General features: G+C 38.1%; 1 protein-coding gene across 6 annotated transcripts in view; it reads right to left on the minus strand.

The window, feature by feature from the left end:
- NSD1 (nuclear receptor binding SET domain protein 1) overlaps positions 1–16,915 on the minus strand; it is a 126,828-nt gene that overhangs the window by 34,369 nt on the left and 75,544 nt on the right. For all 6 annotated transcript variants that reach the window (XM_072947175.1, XM_072947172.1, XM_072947176.1 and 3 more), the window contains 5 exons: positions 15,930–16,039; positions 11,149–11,224; positions 8,958–9,076; positions 7,630–7,773; positions 4,922–5,045 (listed from right to left, as the gene is read on the minus strand). In XM_072947175.1, the coding sequence (XP_072803276.1) occupies positions 4,922–5,045; positions 7,630–7,773; positions 8,958–9,076; positions 11,149–11,224; positions 15,930–16,039 (573 nt within the window). The remainder of the gene's footprint in view (positions 1–4,921; positions 5,046–7,629; positions 7,774–8,957; positions 9,077–11,148; positions 11,225–15,929; positions 16,040–16,915) is intronic.

Consider the following 16,915-nt stretch of genomic DNA (forward strand, 5'->3'; position numbering starts at 1 on the left):
CTAGAGTGGCTCACAGAACTCAGAGAAACATTTTACTTACTAGATCATCCATTTATTGTAAAAGGATATAACTCAGAAACATCTACATAAAAGAATGCATGGGGCAAGGTATGGAGAAAGGGCTCAGAGCTTCCAGGCCCACCCTCAGCACACCACTCTCCCCAAATCTTCATGTGATCACCAACCCAGAAGCTTTCCAAACCCCATCCTTTTGGGGTTTAATGGAGGCTTCATGACACAGGCATGAGCTGTTAAATCACTGGCAACTGAGAACTGATTCAACCTTCAGCCCTGTCCCCTCTGAAGAGGTCAGGGGGAGGTGGGACTCAAAGCTCCAATCCTCTAATCCCCATGGCTGGTTCTCCTGGCAATCAGCTCCCTTTGTTAGGTGGGTCCAAACATCATCTCATTAATATAACAAAAGACATAACATCTTCATCTCTCTCATCACTTAGGAAATTTCAAAGATTTTAAGAGCTCTGTGGCAGAAAATGGGCAAAGACCACCAAATATATATTTATTATAAATAAAGTATCACAGTGAAGAACTTTACAACAGACTGATCAGGCTAACAACATGAACCTACTGAACAATATCAATACTAAGTGGGAAACTTAACACATGCTTGCTGACGTGATGCAACAGGAAGTACACATGAGCCACAGAATACTTGTGTCAAAAGAAAACTGAGCTGACCCAGCCTCCACATGTAACTGCAGGTTTCCAGGAAATATGGAGGATGGAGGAACAAGCAAAAGAGACACCTCAAGATGCAATCAACCAAATTTACAGCATGGAAATTTTAGTGGGAAAAATGGCCACTGTTCTCAAAAACTAAAAAACATTAAAAAATTGGGTGAGAGGCCTCTTAAATATGTGCAGCTATTTGGATCCAGCTATAAAGTTTGTTACGTAAAAGGTGACAGGTGAGGTCTGGTTCAGCACGGACCCAGTAGGGAAACCACATGTGGATACTGAGCACTTAAAATGGGACTAGTGCAAACTGAGATGTGCAGTCAGTGTCAATGGACGCTGAAGCTTGAAGACCTAGCACATAAAAAGGAATATAAAATATTTCAGTCATTTTTCATATTAATTATATGCTGAGATATTTCTAACATACTGGGTTAATTAAAACATTTTTTTGTGGTAAAGAACAAAGAAATTGAGTGAGGAGACAGTACTACTGTAGGCCAAAAGAAATTGAAGAGATGATTTTTTAAATTAAAAAAATACAACACAGGGACATTATTTGGGTACTGATTCGAAACACTATAAAACAACACCTTTTGAGACAAAATGGGAAAATCTGACAGTGGGACTGAGTAGCAGACAGGAGCTACTGTACAATTTTGCTACACACTGAATTTATATATTTTAGAGTTATAACTTTAGCTCTTTTGAAATGTGTGGGTAAAAGGAGGTAGAAAGTTGGTAACTACTGAAAGTTAAGTGATAAATACACTGAAATTATTTACCTCTCTACCTTTGCATACGTCTGAGGATTTCTGTAATAAAAAGTTTAAGAGGAAAAAAAATCTACCTCTCTCTGAGAAGCAATATAATGCAAAGGAAAGAGCCCAGGCTTGAGAGACAGACAGGCAGAACTAGACAGGAATCCTGCCTCTGGCACTTGCTGGAAATAGGAACTTATCCAAAGAACCCACCTCATCTTTACACACAGATCACCCAACTAATGATTTTAGGGAAAAATTTTAAGTATGTATTTGGAAAGAGGCAAACTCCTGCCTGACGCTGAATAACTGGCAGCTGATACTGAGCTGAAGTGACTTGACGTATGGTGTGGACACCCTACTGTAGACAAACAGGGTGAGCCAGGGGTATGAGAAATGACTCCCTTATCCTTAGTCTGCTCATCTTTGTTAAAACCTGGGTAAAGTTTCCTACCCTCAAAAAAATGATAACCTCTCTCTACCTCACATGATATACAAAAATTAATTCAATGTAGATAATAGACCTAAATCTATAACATTTTTTCAGAAGAAAACGAATATCTTTGTGACACTGGATTAAGCAAGATTTCCTAACCAAAGCAAAGTCCATTTTAAAAAATTAATAAACTGGCTTCATCAAAATGTAAAACTCTGCTCTTCAAAAGACACCGTTAAGAAAATGGAAAAACAACCCACAGGTTGGGAGAATAACTTGAAAAATATATACCTGATAAAAGACTTGTATCCAGAATATGAAGAACTCTTAAAACGAAATAGTAAGAAAATAATCCAATTAAAATTTATTTTGAACAGACTCCTCAAAGAAGATAGCAAAATAAGCACACAAAAAGACACGCAATATCATTATCAGGAAGATGCACATTAAAACCACAATGAGATATCACCACACATCTGTCAGAATGCTTAAAATTAAAAAGACTGGCAATGCCAAGTGTCGATGAAGATGTGGAAGAATTAAAACTCTCATACACTGCTGAACACTTTGGATGCTTCTTAGAAAGTTAAGCCTACCACACAATGCAGCCATTCTACTGTTAGATATTTACACAAGAGAAGAGAAAATGTATCCATCCAAAGGATTCATAAGGCTTCACTTACAACAGCCCAACATGAGAACAACCCAAATATACATCAATAGATAAGTAGATACAGTGTTATATCCACACAACAGAATACTACTCAGCAATTAAAAGGGAAGAATTCTGAATACCTGCAACAATGTTGATCAATCTCAAAATAACTAAGCTGACTGATGGTTTCACAATGTACATACATGTACACACACACACCCCCCGAAACTTATCAAAGGTACACTTTGTGTAGTTTACTGTATGCCAATTATACCTCAATAATGCTGTTTCAAGAGAATGAACTGCTGACACACACATCAACACAGATCAGTCTCAAAATCATTAGGCTGAGCCAGACATGAAAAACCACACACATTTTGAATTCCACTCATATGAAACTCTAAAACAACAACAACAAAAAAGGTAAATCTAATGCGCTGTAACAGAAAGCAGATCACTGTTTGCCTGAAATTGAGGCTGGGGGTGGGGGAGAGATGCAGAAAGACTGACTGGGTCTGATCACAAGGGAACTTTCTAGAGTGAAGAAATGTTCTATATCTTCATTGTGGTCGTGGTTACATGGGTGTATAAAATTCACCAAAATCAATCAAAACATACATTAAAGGGGGTACATTTTACAGTAGGTAGATTATACTTCAGTAGTTGGTTTTTCTAAAAAAATAGTTTTGCCTTAGATTAACCTGATTCAGAGAATACTGCGTCGTACTGAAGATGAGACTAGCAAAACTGGATCACTGGCACGAAAGGCAAGAAGCTCTCTCTAAGATCAGGCTAACAGAGATACGCACGTACCTACAGTTGGTTTCTAAATTTCATGTACAGGGATGGATGGCACCATATGGCACAAAACGATCATGAGCCCAACTATGCAGAAGGCAAAATAACCCCACAACTACCCTGTCTTCCGACCTTTCTTCCAGCAGAGCTGAACATGGTGGCAGCAAGACGGAGCAGCTCAATCTGACATGGCCACCTATTTACAGACACAAGTTGATTCTGTCTCTCATTTTCCACAGGTGGTATTCTAGGCCCACACTCTTCCTTTCCCCATCGCTCTCACCAAGCCAAGGGAAAACTTCAGCGTCCTTCATCTTTCTCACAATTACATGGGACACTGCCTTTTATCTTTTCATCTCTTCAAGGCCATCCTCTCCTGTCTCTCTGACTGCACTCTGACAATGACTCCCCCTCCCATCAGGGACATTTATTTCCCTACACAACTCTTAACCTTCATCCTACAAACACTCGGGATGTCCCTCCTCCTGACGCTCTAGCATCCTCCCTTCAGCTACTGCTCTCTCTCCCATTGAAGTCAAGCTCCTGCAAGAAACAGTGCACGCTGCCACGCAGTCACCTCTCAGTCTGGTTCAGCGTGGCACCCTCTCACTGTGGCACCCTCTCACTGCCAAATACAGAAGTCTCTTCACTCCACCTCCGTGGTCTCTTTGTCACACCCGCCTGTGCTGACACCCCATTCTCATGGCCTCAGACATTCTTTTTCAACTGGCCCCTCCTCGCCCTCCAGGAGCCTCCTTAAGTAGGTACGCCCAGGACTGCCACTGGCCCTCTGCTTACTCTACAGATATTTTCTCTTTGGACAGCAGCACCCGCACCTACAGTTCTAATGACTTACAAGCATGAGATCTTTACTGTCAGCCCTCGTTTCTTTCCTACTTCAGTACTGTAACTTGCACTCACATTGCTGAAAAAAGAATCTCCTTAGCACGGCTGTGAGGTGCTTTATAGGCTGGTCTCATCTGACCATTTCCAGTTCTGACTCAATCTGTATACTGTACGCTCCCAAAATATCTTTCTTTTTTGGAGGTAAAGTTTTATTGACATATAATGTACACAGAAAAGTGCCCACATTCTAAGTGAACAGTTCACAAACAATCATGAAGTGAATATATTTATGTAATCACTACTCAGATCAAGAAACATAAAATATCACCAGTAACCCAGAAGTCCTCCTTGTCACTGCCTATGCCTCACCCTAAAATATCCAACTCCAAACATACTGATCTAACATTTCTTATTCCCCAAATATTCCTTCCCCTCCACACACCGACTTCTGTTTCTCTCTGAAAGCCAGACTCAGGCATCTTCCTCTGCGGCACTGGCGCGCGCTTGTCCACACAGCACCGTGACATCCACAGCACGTTCTGCTGCCTTATGCTATACGTTCATTACTCACTCGAGCCTTTTTGAGGGCAAAGACCACAGAGCACCTATCTCTGTGTCTGCAGGAATGAGCCCAGTATTGCCACAAAAATAATGTCTCCAATAAATGTTTTTTCCTAAAAAACTTAAAACTCAAAACTTCCTTGGAAAAAGACCTTTCTACATCTACTTTACCTGTGCGACATTCATTGCAGATAAATTTTCCTCTGGGCATTTCAGTTAATCCAAGGCACTCCAGGTGGAAAGCCCCACAGCACTGAGCCTCACATAACAGCAGCTCACCCAGTTTCTCACAGTTCTGTTAAGAGAAAGAAAACAGATCTGTCTACAGAAAAAGGCTTTAAAAATCCCAAGCAGAAGGCCCTGATTAAAGCAAAAATTAAGAAGCAGCTTTGTCAGAAACAAAAATCCCAGCATTCATTAAGCCAGTATTTAATAATTATCTCCTCTATGCCAGGTACTGCAAGGTCCCTGGCTCCATGATTCTTATGTTCTAAGGATACAAAGATACAAATAAACGATTAAACAAATGAAAGATATCAGACAAGGTATTTAGGTAGAGAATTCAAACAGCAACTTTGGATTGGGCGATTAGGAATGGCCTCTCAGACTGGGCTCTGAATGACAAGGTAGCCACGTGGTCTGATGAAAGGACCAAGAAGGCAAAAAGCACAGAAAGTTCACCGAGAGGAAAAACCAGGGCATGCCTGAGAATCACGAGGAAAGCCAGTGTCACTGAACTAAAGTGAACAAAAGTTAGAAAGTAGAAATGAAGTAAGAAAGAGGCAGGCAAGGGCCTGACTGTGCGGCCTTACAGATTACGGAACTGAGTTTCAGATTTTATTCTCACTGCAGAAGTGTACCTTGAGAGAGCTTTACCAAGGGAAGGCTGAAATCAGGGATTCACAGGTCCCTAGTAACTGCTACAAGGAGAATGAGTTCAAGAGCAGAAAGGTGAGAACAGAAGCAGACGATCAAGGAGGCCACTGCAATGGTTCAAGCAAGAGACACTGACCAGCAGGACTTGGGTCATAACAATCCCAGAAGAGCTCTGATTAAGATTTGAACAACCCTTGAAATACATCCAGCACCATCTCAGAGAGATCACTTTTCTGAGACAATCACATCTAAGACAGGGTGTCACTTAAGGTAGAGCCTTAGGAAATAAAGATCTGGGTCTGTTGCTTTGAAAACATTGTACAATTTATGAAAATTCTGCAAATTCCCAACCTTTGTCACTTTTCACCCCCTAACACATCCTGACTTGTTTCCCATAGTGATCAGCAGAAAACTGCTAAAAATGAAAAAAGTCTTATACTAATTCTAGTATCATCAGATACTAGACTTGCCCAGCCATCTTTCCCCTTTGTTTTCTCATAGAACAAAGAACCCCCCCCAAAATAGAACAGGTCTTGGCCACTTAACATCAAATCTTAAATGAATGAGTAAGTAGAAGAACTGCAGAAATAAAGGCCAGAGGCGCCCAGGGATTAATAGGAGGCCCCAAGATAATATGAGCTCGTCCCACATGCCTGGCTCTCCCATTACTGCTACTGACACACAAAAATTGACAAATGTCATAAATATTATTTATTTTGTTTTGCATATTCAGAGTGCCAGTGACATCAGCTATCATGTACAATAAACAAATTCACTTTCATGACTTAAACAGAAGAACTTCAAACATATACTAAAGAGTAAATTATTCAAATCAACCAAATGTTACAAACTAATCCTTTAACTGGGATGACCACATAATTCATCCTTCAAACCGGGACACCTGAGAGTGAAAGGAGTCGCTATAAGTAAATTACACAAGCACAACAGATTTAAACAAAGACTGATCCAAACCACAGGGCCACGGGGTCGCCATACCTTTCATCAGTTTTCACTGACAACCTTTGTGGGCATAAGAAGCTCTGAGGACTAACACTCTTTGGGAGCAGGGCTGAGTATGATTAACATTCTTTATACAGTTGTAAAGATGAACAGACAAAGAAACTGAGTTGAAATTATATTGGCCATAATAACATTCTGGGCCTGGGGTTATTCTATTTTTCAGCTGTTTCAGTTAGGAGGACAAAAAAATGTTTTCAACTTTTTATATGCCAAGTTTTAAGAACTGACAAAGGTAAATCAAGACCATAACCAAAGCATCCATTTAACTGACTCTACTCTCAAGTAAGATAAAGGCTCTTTAACATTAAAGTGGAGTCACATTTCACAGAGAAGCAAGACAACATAGTGGTTAAGACTGTAAGCCCATATTGCTTGGATTTGAATCCTGGCTTCACTGAGTGACTACAAGCAAGCTATTTAACCTCCTTGTGCCTCAGTTTCCTTATCTAGAAAATGAGGATAATAATGGTTATCTTATGAGACCGTTATGATAACTAAATGATATATTTCTAAAGTGACTGGAAAAACACGTGACACATAGTAAACACTGTATAACGTTTATAATAAACAGAAAAGTAGAGGTGGTAAGTTCTCAAAGTCACTACTTTAATGCAAAACAAACAAACAAAAATCTCAAAGTGAAAATTACCCTTGAAAAATTCCATAGAAACCCAAAGATTCTCACACCATGAGAGGTGCAGGAAAAATATCTTTGAGCAACCACAGATCCACCTCTTCTTTCTCAGACTACTTCAGGGCATCTACTCATGGGCAAAAAGGGCAGACCATTCATGGACACTCAGTTTTTCTCTTCTTTCCTCTTTTTGTAGGGAGAGAGAAAGAGTTGAATCCTTAAAGGGAAGTGAGTCCACAGGAATCCAAGAAAATTTTTATTCTAACCATGACTGGGTCATCAGGAGATAGAGTGCTTCTCTTAAAAGATAAGCATGCAGTCAAAATGCAAGCGGGCAAACATTCTCTACCTGACAAACATTCTCCTTGAGTGCAGCTCCTCCTCCTCGTTCACCCTGCAGCTTTTTAGACGCAGGCATCCCATGCTCATTTTCTATGCCTTCCTCGATGGCATCCTTGGGGCTTGCAGCTGTCCTGTGTGTCATCAGTTCTCCCTTGCAGAGAAAAAATAATGTCCCACATTTGTATTATTGATGTCTCCTCCATGTGACCCCCTCCCTCTGGGCTGCTATTTGTCTAGCCATTAAGCACTTACAGATGTTCAGCCAATCACGCGGGCGGACTGCATGCAATGTTAGTTCTAACCCTGCTGTGATTGGGCGGGTAGTGGGCGCCTCATGCCCTGCCACTAACTGCTCTGAGGCTGTTCCACTGGAACTTTTTGAGCTGTTCCATTTTAAGGTTTCACTAAGGGAGAGAAAACATTCTTAAGTTTATTTGATTACTTATTTGTCCTTCCAAGATCAGAGTTTCCTAAATAATGCCTTCCTTGGGCATTCTATTCAAATTGTCCTGGGAAGAAACACTGTATCCTAATATGTGATTCTGACCTGACTTACTCTAATCCTCTTTTAACCTGAGTTGGAAAGCGACAGACAGCATCAGTGACTGCACTGATGCTCTGCAAGAAAATGGCTTTACTCTATCTTTGTTTCCTAAAAGACCCTGTTCACAAACATTACTCTAAAATTAAGCAGTTGACGGTCAAATAAGCAAATGACTTTCCCCCAATCGCAGCAGGTGCAACCTCTGAAGAGCAAAATCCAAGTTCATTCAGATCATACGGTTCCCTGATACTGTGCGCTCTCATTTTACAGCATGGTGACTATAGTTAATAATGCTGTACTGAACACCTGAAATTTGCCAAGAGAGTTAACATTAAGTAAGAAAACTTTCACTAAACGTCAGCACTCTTCTATTTTGGTGTCTTACATAATGTTTCTTACTGGTTTCTGCTTTTATAACTTCATAGCCTCTATTTCTTATGTTTAAACTTTCAGATAAATAATATATTTGGTTCAGAGCATCGTGAATGTTCCTTTTGGGTCATGCTGTTGCTCTACACTGCTTCTTTGGTGATGAAACAGTTATATGTTTCATCTGACACCTAGAGCAATGGATGGGATCTTTTAAAAGGGTCACACCCACAGTTGCCGTAAGTGCTTGGACTTATTTCTACTAGGATCAGGCTCTACTTTTCCTCCAGAATTCCTTATCACTACCGGCTGTTTCAAGAGAAGACTATTTTTAGGAAAACTCAAGGGAAAGAGGAATGTGTCCTCTACTGTGAAAAGCAGCTTCGTTCTGGAAGGGCAAAAGATGAAGAACTGAGTAATACCTCGGAGCCTGGAGTTTCCTTTGATGAGTCGTCATTTTTCATTTTTTTATAATGCATCTTGGCTGTAGCATGCCTCTGTCGTTTTCGCTTCCTTGGTTTATCAAATAGCCTTGTAGTGCCTGTGACAGGAGAACAGGTGTTACCTGCTGGCTCATCATGCGCAAGTCCAAGACTCCTATCCTCAACTAAAGGGACCTCACAGAACTATGGAATGACACAGTAAAAACCAATCTTAAAAGCTGCTTAATTCTCCAACTTTGTAGATGAGAAAAACAAGGTCAGAGGGAAAAAGAGACTTACCCATGAGTATATAACTAGTAGGGGAAATAGCTACATATATACATAAATTCTGCCTCATATAGATTAAATAGTAAATGTGCTGGTTATTAAAGCAATTTCATTTTATATAATTGACACAAAGGACTTTCTAGTTCATGAAAAGACTTTATTATCCTATAGATGAGGAGAAAATGCATTTAGTAGCCAGGCCTCCAAGATTAAAGACAATAAATTGTATCGTTATATGACTTAAGGATTAAGACAAAAAGCTGAAATACCTACGATCTGGCTTACAGGAAGAGGAAAAAATACCTCCCTCCCCGAATACGTGTACTGGCCCAAACGATGTCCATGCAGAGGTACTGTAACCATGAACATCTAACAACATAAAATAGATGTCTCATCTAATCTGACATATTTAGAAAATGGAATCTAATCTCTCCCTCAGTTTTTATTATACATAGTTCAACTCTTTGTTAAAGAAACATCAGGAGGAATCTAAAGAAGTATTTGATAAAATGTTCCAGGATATTTAGGCTAAGTATCAACATGAAAGTCAGACGCTAGAAGACTGCCTCAGTGCTCTCTTCTTGAACTGCCTGATAAGATGGAGAAGTTCTGCTATCAAAGCTGCCGACAGCCTGCAACTAATTAAGAGTTAATATCGTGGCAGAATCAAGGCCCAAACTTCTCAAAAGTTGAAACATTTAGATGAAATTCACAAAGGATAAAGTGCAAGTTGTAGGCTTTACAAAAAACTGAAGTACAAAAAGCACAGGGAAAGAACTGATGTTCTGACAACAGATTTTTCTTTAAGCAAGCAAACAAATTGACCAACCTATATTATAACTGCATACAAGGTTAAAATAAGCTAACTCATTGCTAGATTTGCTTGCTAAACAACTTAATAATCACAGATCACATTTAAAGAAGTGTGCATTTAAGACCTGGTGAAATACAATCTCCCCACGGTACCCTTTGCTGGTAGACCATATGTATGCAGTGTGCTCAGATCTAGGCTAATGTTTCAGGAATGACACCAATCAATAAATGGCAATGGTAGACAAAATTATGGTAGTGAAAAGAACTGGAGAAAAATGTGGAGTGGATAAGAGATGGCAGTATGGCAATGAATTTGGTCAGGTCTGGATTTAGTTCCCTAACCCTGCTAACCTCTTTCACCTTCATGTTTCTTCTACAAAATAGGGATAACATGAATAACATCTTAACTTTGTAATGCTTAGATAGATCAGAGGCAACAGTCCTTAAGCAAAGAGTCTGGTAGAGCAGAGCATTGTGACTATTATGTCTGTTACTCAATGAAAGGCTGCCCACTCCTCCTCTGGGCAGAACCACGAAGAAACAGAATTTCCAGGAGAGAGATTCCAATGTAATCTAGAAGATTCCCAAGGCCTTAAGAAGCAACCACAATGGACTAGGCTCAAATGTAAGCTCTCCTCACCAAGCATATGCTCACTGACCAAAGGTCACAAATGTGATAAAAGAAACTAAGACTACAAAAGACGGGTTCAGGTGATTTGTAACTTCCCCCTGAACCCAGATTCTGTATTTTCTGTCCTGTAGAAATAAACATTGAATCAAAGCCAAGACAGTAACAACACAGTTTGGGAAATTATCTAGTAAGAATATTAAGCAGCTGACTTTTCTCTACTGTTCCTAACATTTCCTTAACGCTAATGTGATTCTAGTTCCATGTAACTAATTTTAGCATAAAGCTGGAAATGACAATACAATTTTCTAGTGTCATGTGTAGCTTCAGAAAGCATATATTGGGCAAACAAGTCTTAGAACGTGCAAGCTCACTGATCTTGCTTTGCAACTTTTCTCATTAACTAACAACATACTTCACACAACTTTTGCAATACATTTTTTAAATCTCAAAAATACTCACCTCCACCAAACTCTTTAGAACGAGATGCAGCACATGATTCAGTAATGTTATTCTCCAAGTGACCACCTTCATAACACTACAAGTAAGTAAAATGCATCATGGTTTACAGAGGAATAGAAAGCAAACCCTTTAAATTATGTACCAAAAGTTAAACTATCTACTGCCATACATACAGAATCCTGGCTGGTTTTGACAATTAAAGGAACAGTATGGTAACAGTACAGGTAAACACCACACACTCCTTTGGGGATAGGGGTGTTAAAGAGGGGGCTTATCCAGAGACTCCCAATATATAAAGCAGACACAAAATGCTGTACTGGGAAAGAGAAAAGGTATGTACTCAGAGACCCACCAGCTCAGTTCTATTCCAAAACACCCTGTACTGAAAATCTACCATCCTTATATTTATAGTCACTGGATTTTACAGACTTATTTATTTGATGAATGCTAAATGTTAAAAAGCTCTGAATCATGAATGCCTTCCTAAGTGGCTATAGATCAATATAAATTAAAGCAACACTGAAACTAAAAACATTTAAACATCAAGAGTAATTCATTATACATTTTATTCCTCTAGTACTAATGTTTGTATGAATTAGTTCTATTTCAAGAAAATATCTTCCACAAGAATAATATTCTTCACCATGACTGTAAAACAAAATTCAGTGTATAATGAATGCTATTCTTGCTATAAAGTTCCCGAAGTCTGAGGTCAAAACAAGATAAAATGCAACTGTGAACTTCTGAATGCTCATTATATACATTAATAAATCAGAAGAACACAACTTAACTCATGCTCAATGTAGATCAGAGTCTGACAAAGTCAACGAAAATGAAGGAGCAAGTGCTAGGTATCTAGTTAAATAGATCAAAAGACTGGTGGACGAACCCACAAAACAGATTTGCATAACTTAAAGAAAAACACCATCTATATTATTTAGATAACCAATTTATAGTTCATTCTGTAACACTCATCCAAAAGCTGTGGCACAAAAACAATTCGAATGTTCCCAAAACTAGTCAGAGAACAATACAAAAAACATGCTCACTTCTGATGTCATCAACTTTGTAAGTTAAAACAGAAATAACAGCACATACACCCAAGCAAAAATCACACTACAGGAATAAAAATCCATCTGCTCTGCTTAGAATAAAAGACCACAGAACTATGTAAGTGCCTTGGAGGACATGACAAAGATGCCGGTAACTTACTTTTGCATAATCTGGTGTGGATATACACCAAGCCAGCGCACTCTTAAGGTACCACTACCTCAACAGAAAATTCCTCTTTCTCTAACCCACTGACTGATCCATCAGCAGGTAGGATAGCTTGTCTGGTAACTCATGGTGTAGTCCCAAGGTGGAACTGAATCATGGTTTCAACGTTATGACAAAATATACCTCAGAGTACCCAGGACCTTAACTGTGTGAGGATGACTATGTCAGACAGCAGGACTGACTTCTAAAACAGAAAAGAGGTCACTCTTCTCCAGAGTCTGGTTCTAGTCATCACTGTTAATCCTGATTTTCTCTTGTTCAAGTGCCAAATTTGATGCCTATCTCTTTATGAAAAAAGCTAAAATTCAAAAGTGACAGTTAATAACGCACTTAAAGAGGCCAATAATATAAAAGTTCAATAGTTATTAGATACTTAACAAGTGGTACTAAAGCAATTGGACATTCACTTCAAAATTCCATCTCAAAACATGAAGACCTGTACATAAAATCAAAACCATAAAACTCCTAAAAGCAAACAGAGGAAGTACATCTTTGTGTCCATCAGTAGGCAAAGATTTCTTCAAATAAGCACAAAATATAAATCATAAAAGAAAAAAACTTTAAAAATTTCCTTCTCATTAAAGATACAATTAAGAAAATGAGTAGGCATGCATCAGACTGGGAAAAAATATTTATTGTACATATACATGACAAAGGACTCATATCCCAAATATAAAAAGCAGTCTTAAAAAGCAACCATAACGGGGAGGGTATAGCTCAGTGGTAGAGAGGTCCTGGGTTCAACCCCCAGTACCTCCATAAAACAAATAAACAAAATAAACCTAATTACCTTCCCCCACAAAAAACAAAAGGCAACCATAAAAAAGATGAATAGTCCAATCAAAAATGCGTTTGCTTAGTTAGGAGAGTGTAATTCAGTGGTAGGGTGTGTGCTTAGCATACACAGGTTCCTGGGTTCAATTCCCAGCATCTCCATTTAAATAATTAAATAAATAAACCTAATTACCTAGCCCGCCAAAATAATGTTTAATTTTAAATATACATATGTATGTGTGCTTGAACAGTTGTTTTACAAGATACAGGAATGACCAGTAAGCACATACTAAGGAGTTCAAATTCATCAACCATTAGGGAAATACAAATTAAAAACATAATTAGGTATCATTTCATATCCACCAGAATGGCAAAATTTAAAATGACTGAAAACCAAATGCTATTAAAGATGTGGAGCAACTGAAACTCTGATACACTGCTGATGGGAGTGTGAAGTTGTACAAGCACTTTGGAGAAGTGTTGCACAGTTTCTTTAAAATACAAATATTCATGAGCCAGCAATCTCGCCCTTAAGTATTTACATCTAGAGAACTGAAAATGTAAGTACACACACACAAAAAAACCCTCAGAGAGACTACTCATACCAGCCTTATGACTAATAGCCCCAAAATGAAAAAACTCACACGTGTATCAACAAGAGAAAGGATAAGCAAATGGTACTTGGAACACTACTCAGCAATAGAAGGAAATGAACTACTGAAATAGCACCCTTGTGGTATGTATCGCAAATACATAGGTTCAATAAAAGAAGCCAGTTAACAAAACAAATACATACAACATCCAAGAAGAAGCAAAAGTAATCTATGGTGACAGAAGTTAGAAAGCGTTGCCTCTGGAAGTGATGAGAATGGGAAACTGAATGAAGAGGGGCAAAAGAGAACTTTCAGGGGTGATGGATGTAATGCATACTTAGTTTGGGTACTTATATGGTATATATAATTGTCTAGAGCCATCAAACAGAACAGTTAAGATCTGTGCTTTTTTATTTGTGTGAATTAAATCTCAACTTTAAAAAAGAAAGGAATTCTGAGATACATTTGTCTATATAAATTAAGTATATAAACTAAATCATGCATTTTATCCTCTTAGGGAAAAAAAATAACCTAGAAACATGACAAATTAAATTTCAGGTTAGAAAACTACATTTGTCAGAGCAAGGTGATACAAATTAACACTATTTTTGCAAGTCAGTCAGTCTCAAAACCACTGAAGAATCATCTTACTCCTTCAAAATCAGTCACTTATATATGCCAATTATAGCTCCATAAAACTGGGGGAGAGGGGATATCATTCACTTAACTGTCCTGAGTTCTCACTTTCACTGACCTGTATCATCACCTCATCTCCAGCAGTAAGGCAACAGCCTCCTATGACTCACCTTACAATGCTACTAAATTTATCATCTGATTGCAAATGTCACTTCCACGCTCAAAACATTCAACTGAATCCCAGTTTCCCTGGTCCTTCCCATCTACCTCTTCCAACAATCTTGCAGAGTGGCTAAGATTTGAATAAAACAAAGCCAGAAGAGAATGCACAGCAGACGGAGATTATCACGGTCCTACTGGAGTGTAAGCTAAAATGAGAGGAGAGCGAGCTGGAGACACACTGTCACTGAAGACCGTACAAACTGTAGAGAGATTTCAGAGGGCAAGAGATGAGCCTAAGAATAACTGAAAAGCCCATGTCACAAAGCAGCTCTTAGAAGAATAAAAGAATTAAAAGTACATAATGTGATTTTTAATAAGGTATAAATATACAAGTTAAATTTTACATGTACGCACAAATCCAGATGGGTGAATATCTAACAAAAACAAAAACTATGGGCTTTAATATAGGATTAAAGGATAGAAGTTTGTTATAGCTAAAGAAAAGAATGCAAAAAACTCAATGTGTTTCTGATTTGATTATATTCCGCATTTTCTTCTTTAAATAAAAAAAAATTTTTAAATAGGGCATCTGTGCACATCCTACAACTGAATTTCTAACATATACCCTGAGTTACTCCTTGGATGTACGGGGAGAAGAACGTGTCCTAAGGAATCAATACCCAGCTATTGTCTATTACAGAATTAGAAAATAATTTTCTATTTCCAACTACTATTTAATGATGCCTTCTTGGCTAATGAAAACCAAGTTTGCAGAACTTAAGATCAACTGTTTCTGCCTTAAGCTGGCTCTTTTCTGAGGTGTTATGCAAAGAGGGCAATGGGGTAAGAACAGATTAGTGGTTTGCAGAGACAGATGTGAAGCAGAAATCAAGTAAGAAAGGTTTTGAACCCAGAGAAAAATAAATGAACACAACTTTACTCAATCTTTTTATTTACTTTTTTAAAAAAATTTTGTTCAGGGGGAGGTAATTAGGCTTATTTTTTATTTTTTGATGGAGGTACTGGGGATTGAACCCAGGACCTTGTGCATGTTACGCATGCACTCTACCACTGAGCTATACCATCCCCCCAACTTTACTCAATCTTAAAAGCTTTTTTCATTTGCCTTTGAAAAGAAAACCTAAAACCAAATATACACATGCCCACAAAAATGCAAAATGGCCTCTTAATATAGGATCAGACCAACCAAATATGCTCTGACATTCTGTAATTTCTAAGTATATGTGCATTGATGTTAAGTATTACAATATGGTTTGTTTTTAAGACCCCCTATTTCCTGGGTTCAACCCTATTTTAGAATTGACTGAAATAACATACCTTTTTAGTAAGACCAAGATCCCCTTTCTTGGGCATAAATCCAGGGTCTAAATCATTGGATTCAAGAAGTTTCTTAGTTGGCTTTCTCTGACGCTTACTTTCATAATTTCCTGAAAAGCACATATCTTTTCATTAGGTGATTGAGAAACTGGGCACAAGCTAATTTAAAAAAAATTCTATACATCATGCAAAAATTGGTCACATTTTAATGTTTTTCTTATCATTTTGTGGGAAGGGACAGGGTAGGAATTTATCTATTCTAAAATATTAGTTAATGGAAGTGTGTATCTGTAGACTTATAAAAAATACATGTGTTTTTTTTTTAATCACAAAAGAACTAAGGGAGAACTCAAAAGGGTAGAACTGCCTTTAAAGCAACTAATTGGTGGTAAGAATGAAAGAAGGAGAAATGAGGTAGAGTCTAAATTCTGGGCATAAATGGACCAGGATTAGAATTTTTGTTCTGCTTCTAAATAAGTAAAAGACACTTATTTACTTTCTAAGACTGCTCTTAAGAATGATATAAAAGAGCCTAATCATAGAGTTTGGCACATGGGGAATAATGAGATGGTAATTATCTTTATTATTCTCTTTGATTCTGCCTTATTTGATTAAACACAATTGGGATACCTTTATAAGGAATAGCCTCACAAACTACCATTGGGCATGTAAAAAAGTTACATCCAAAATTGTCCCTGGCTGACTACAACACTCAATTATCAGATGGTGAAATTACAGACAGTATGTTTAAATCCAATTCTCACCAGGTAACAGGTATTTAAAGAATTACAAAGTGAAAAGAAACTGGTTATTAACTTTAAGGGAGTATTTACACTTAGCTGCTTACTATGTGTCAGGTAAATTTCATTGTACATTATTACCTTACAGTTTCCATTTTACACAGAGGAAACAAGTTCAGAGCTTAAACAACTTCCCAAGTTGCACAAAAACTGATGAAGTCAATATCTGAAGTGAAATTTTATGTG

This window comes from Vicugna pacos, chromosome 22 (assembly GCF_048564905.1).
Source record: "Vicugna pacos chromosome 22, VicPac4, whole genome shotgun sequence".
Classification (NCBI taxonomy): domain Eukaryota; kingdom Metazoa; phylum Chordata; class Mammalia; order Artiodactyla; family Camelidae; genus Vicugna; species Vicugna pacos.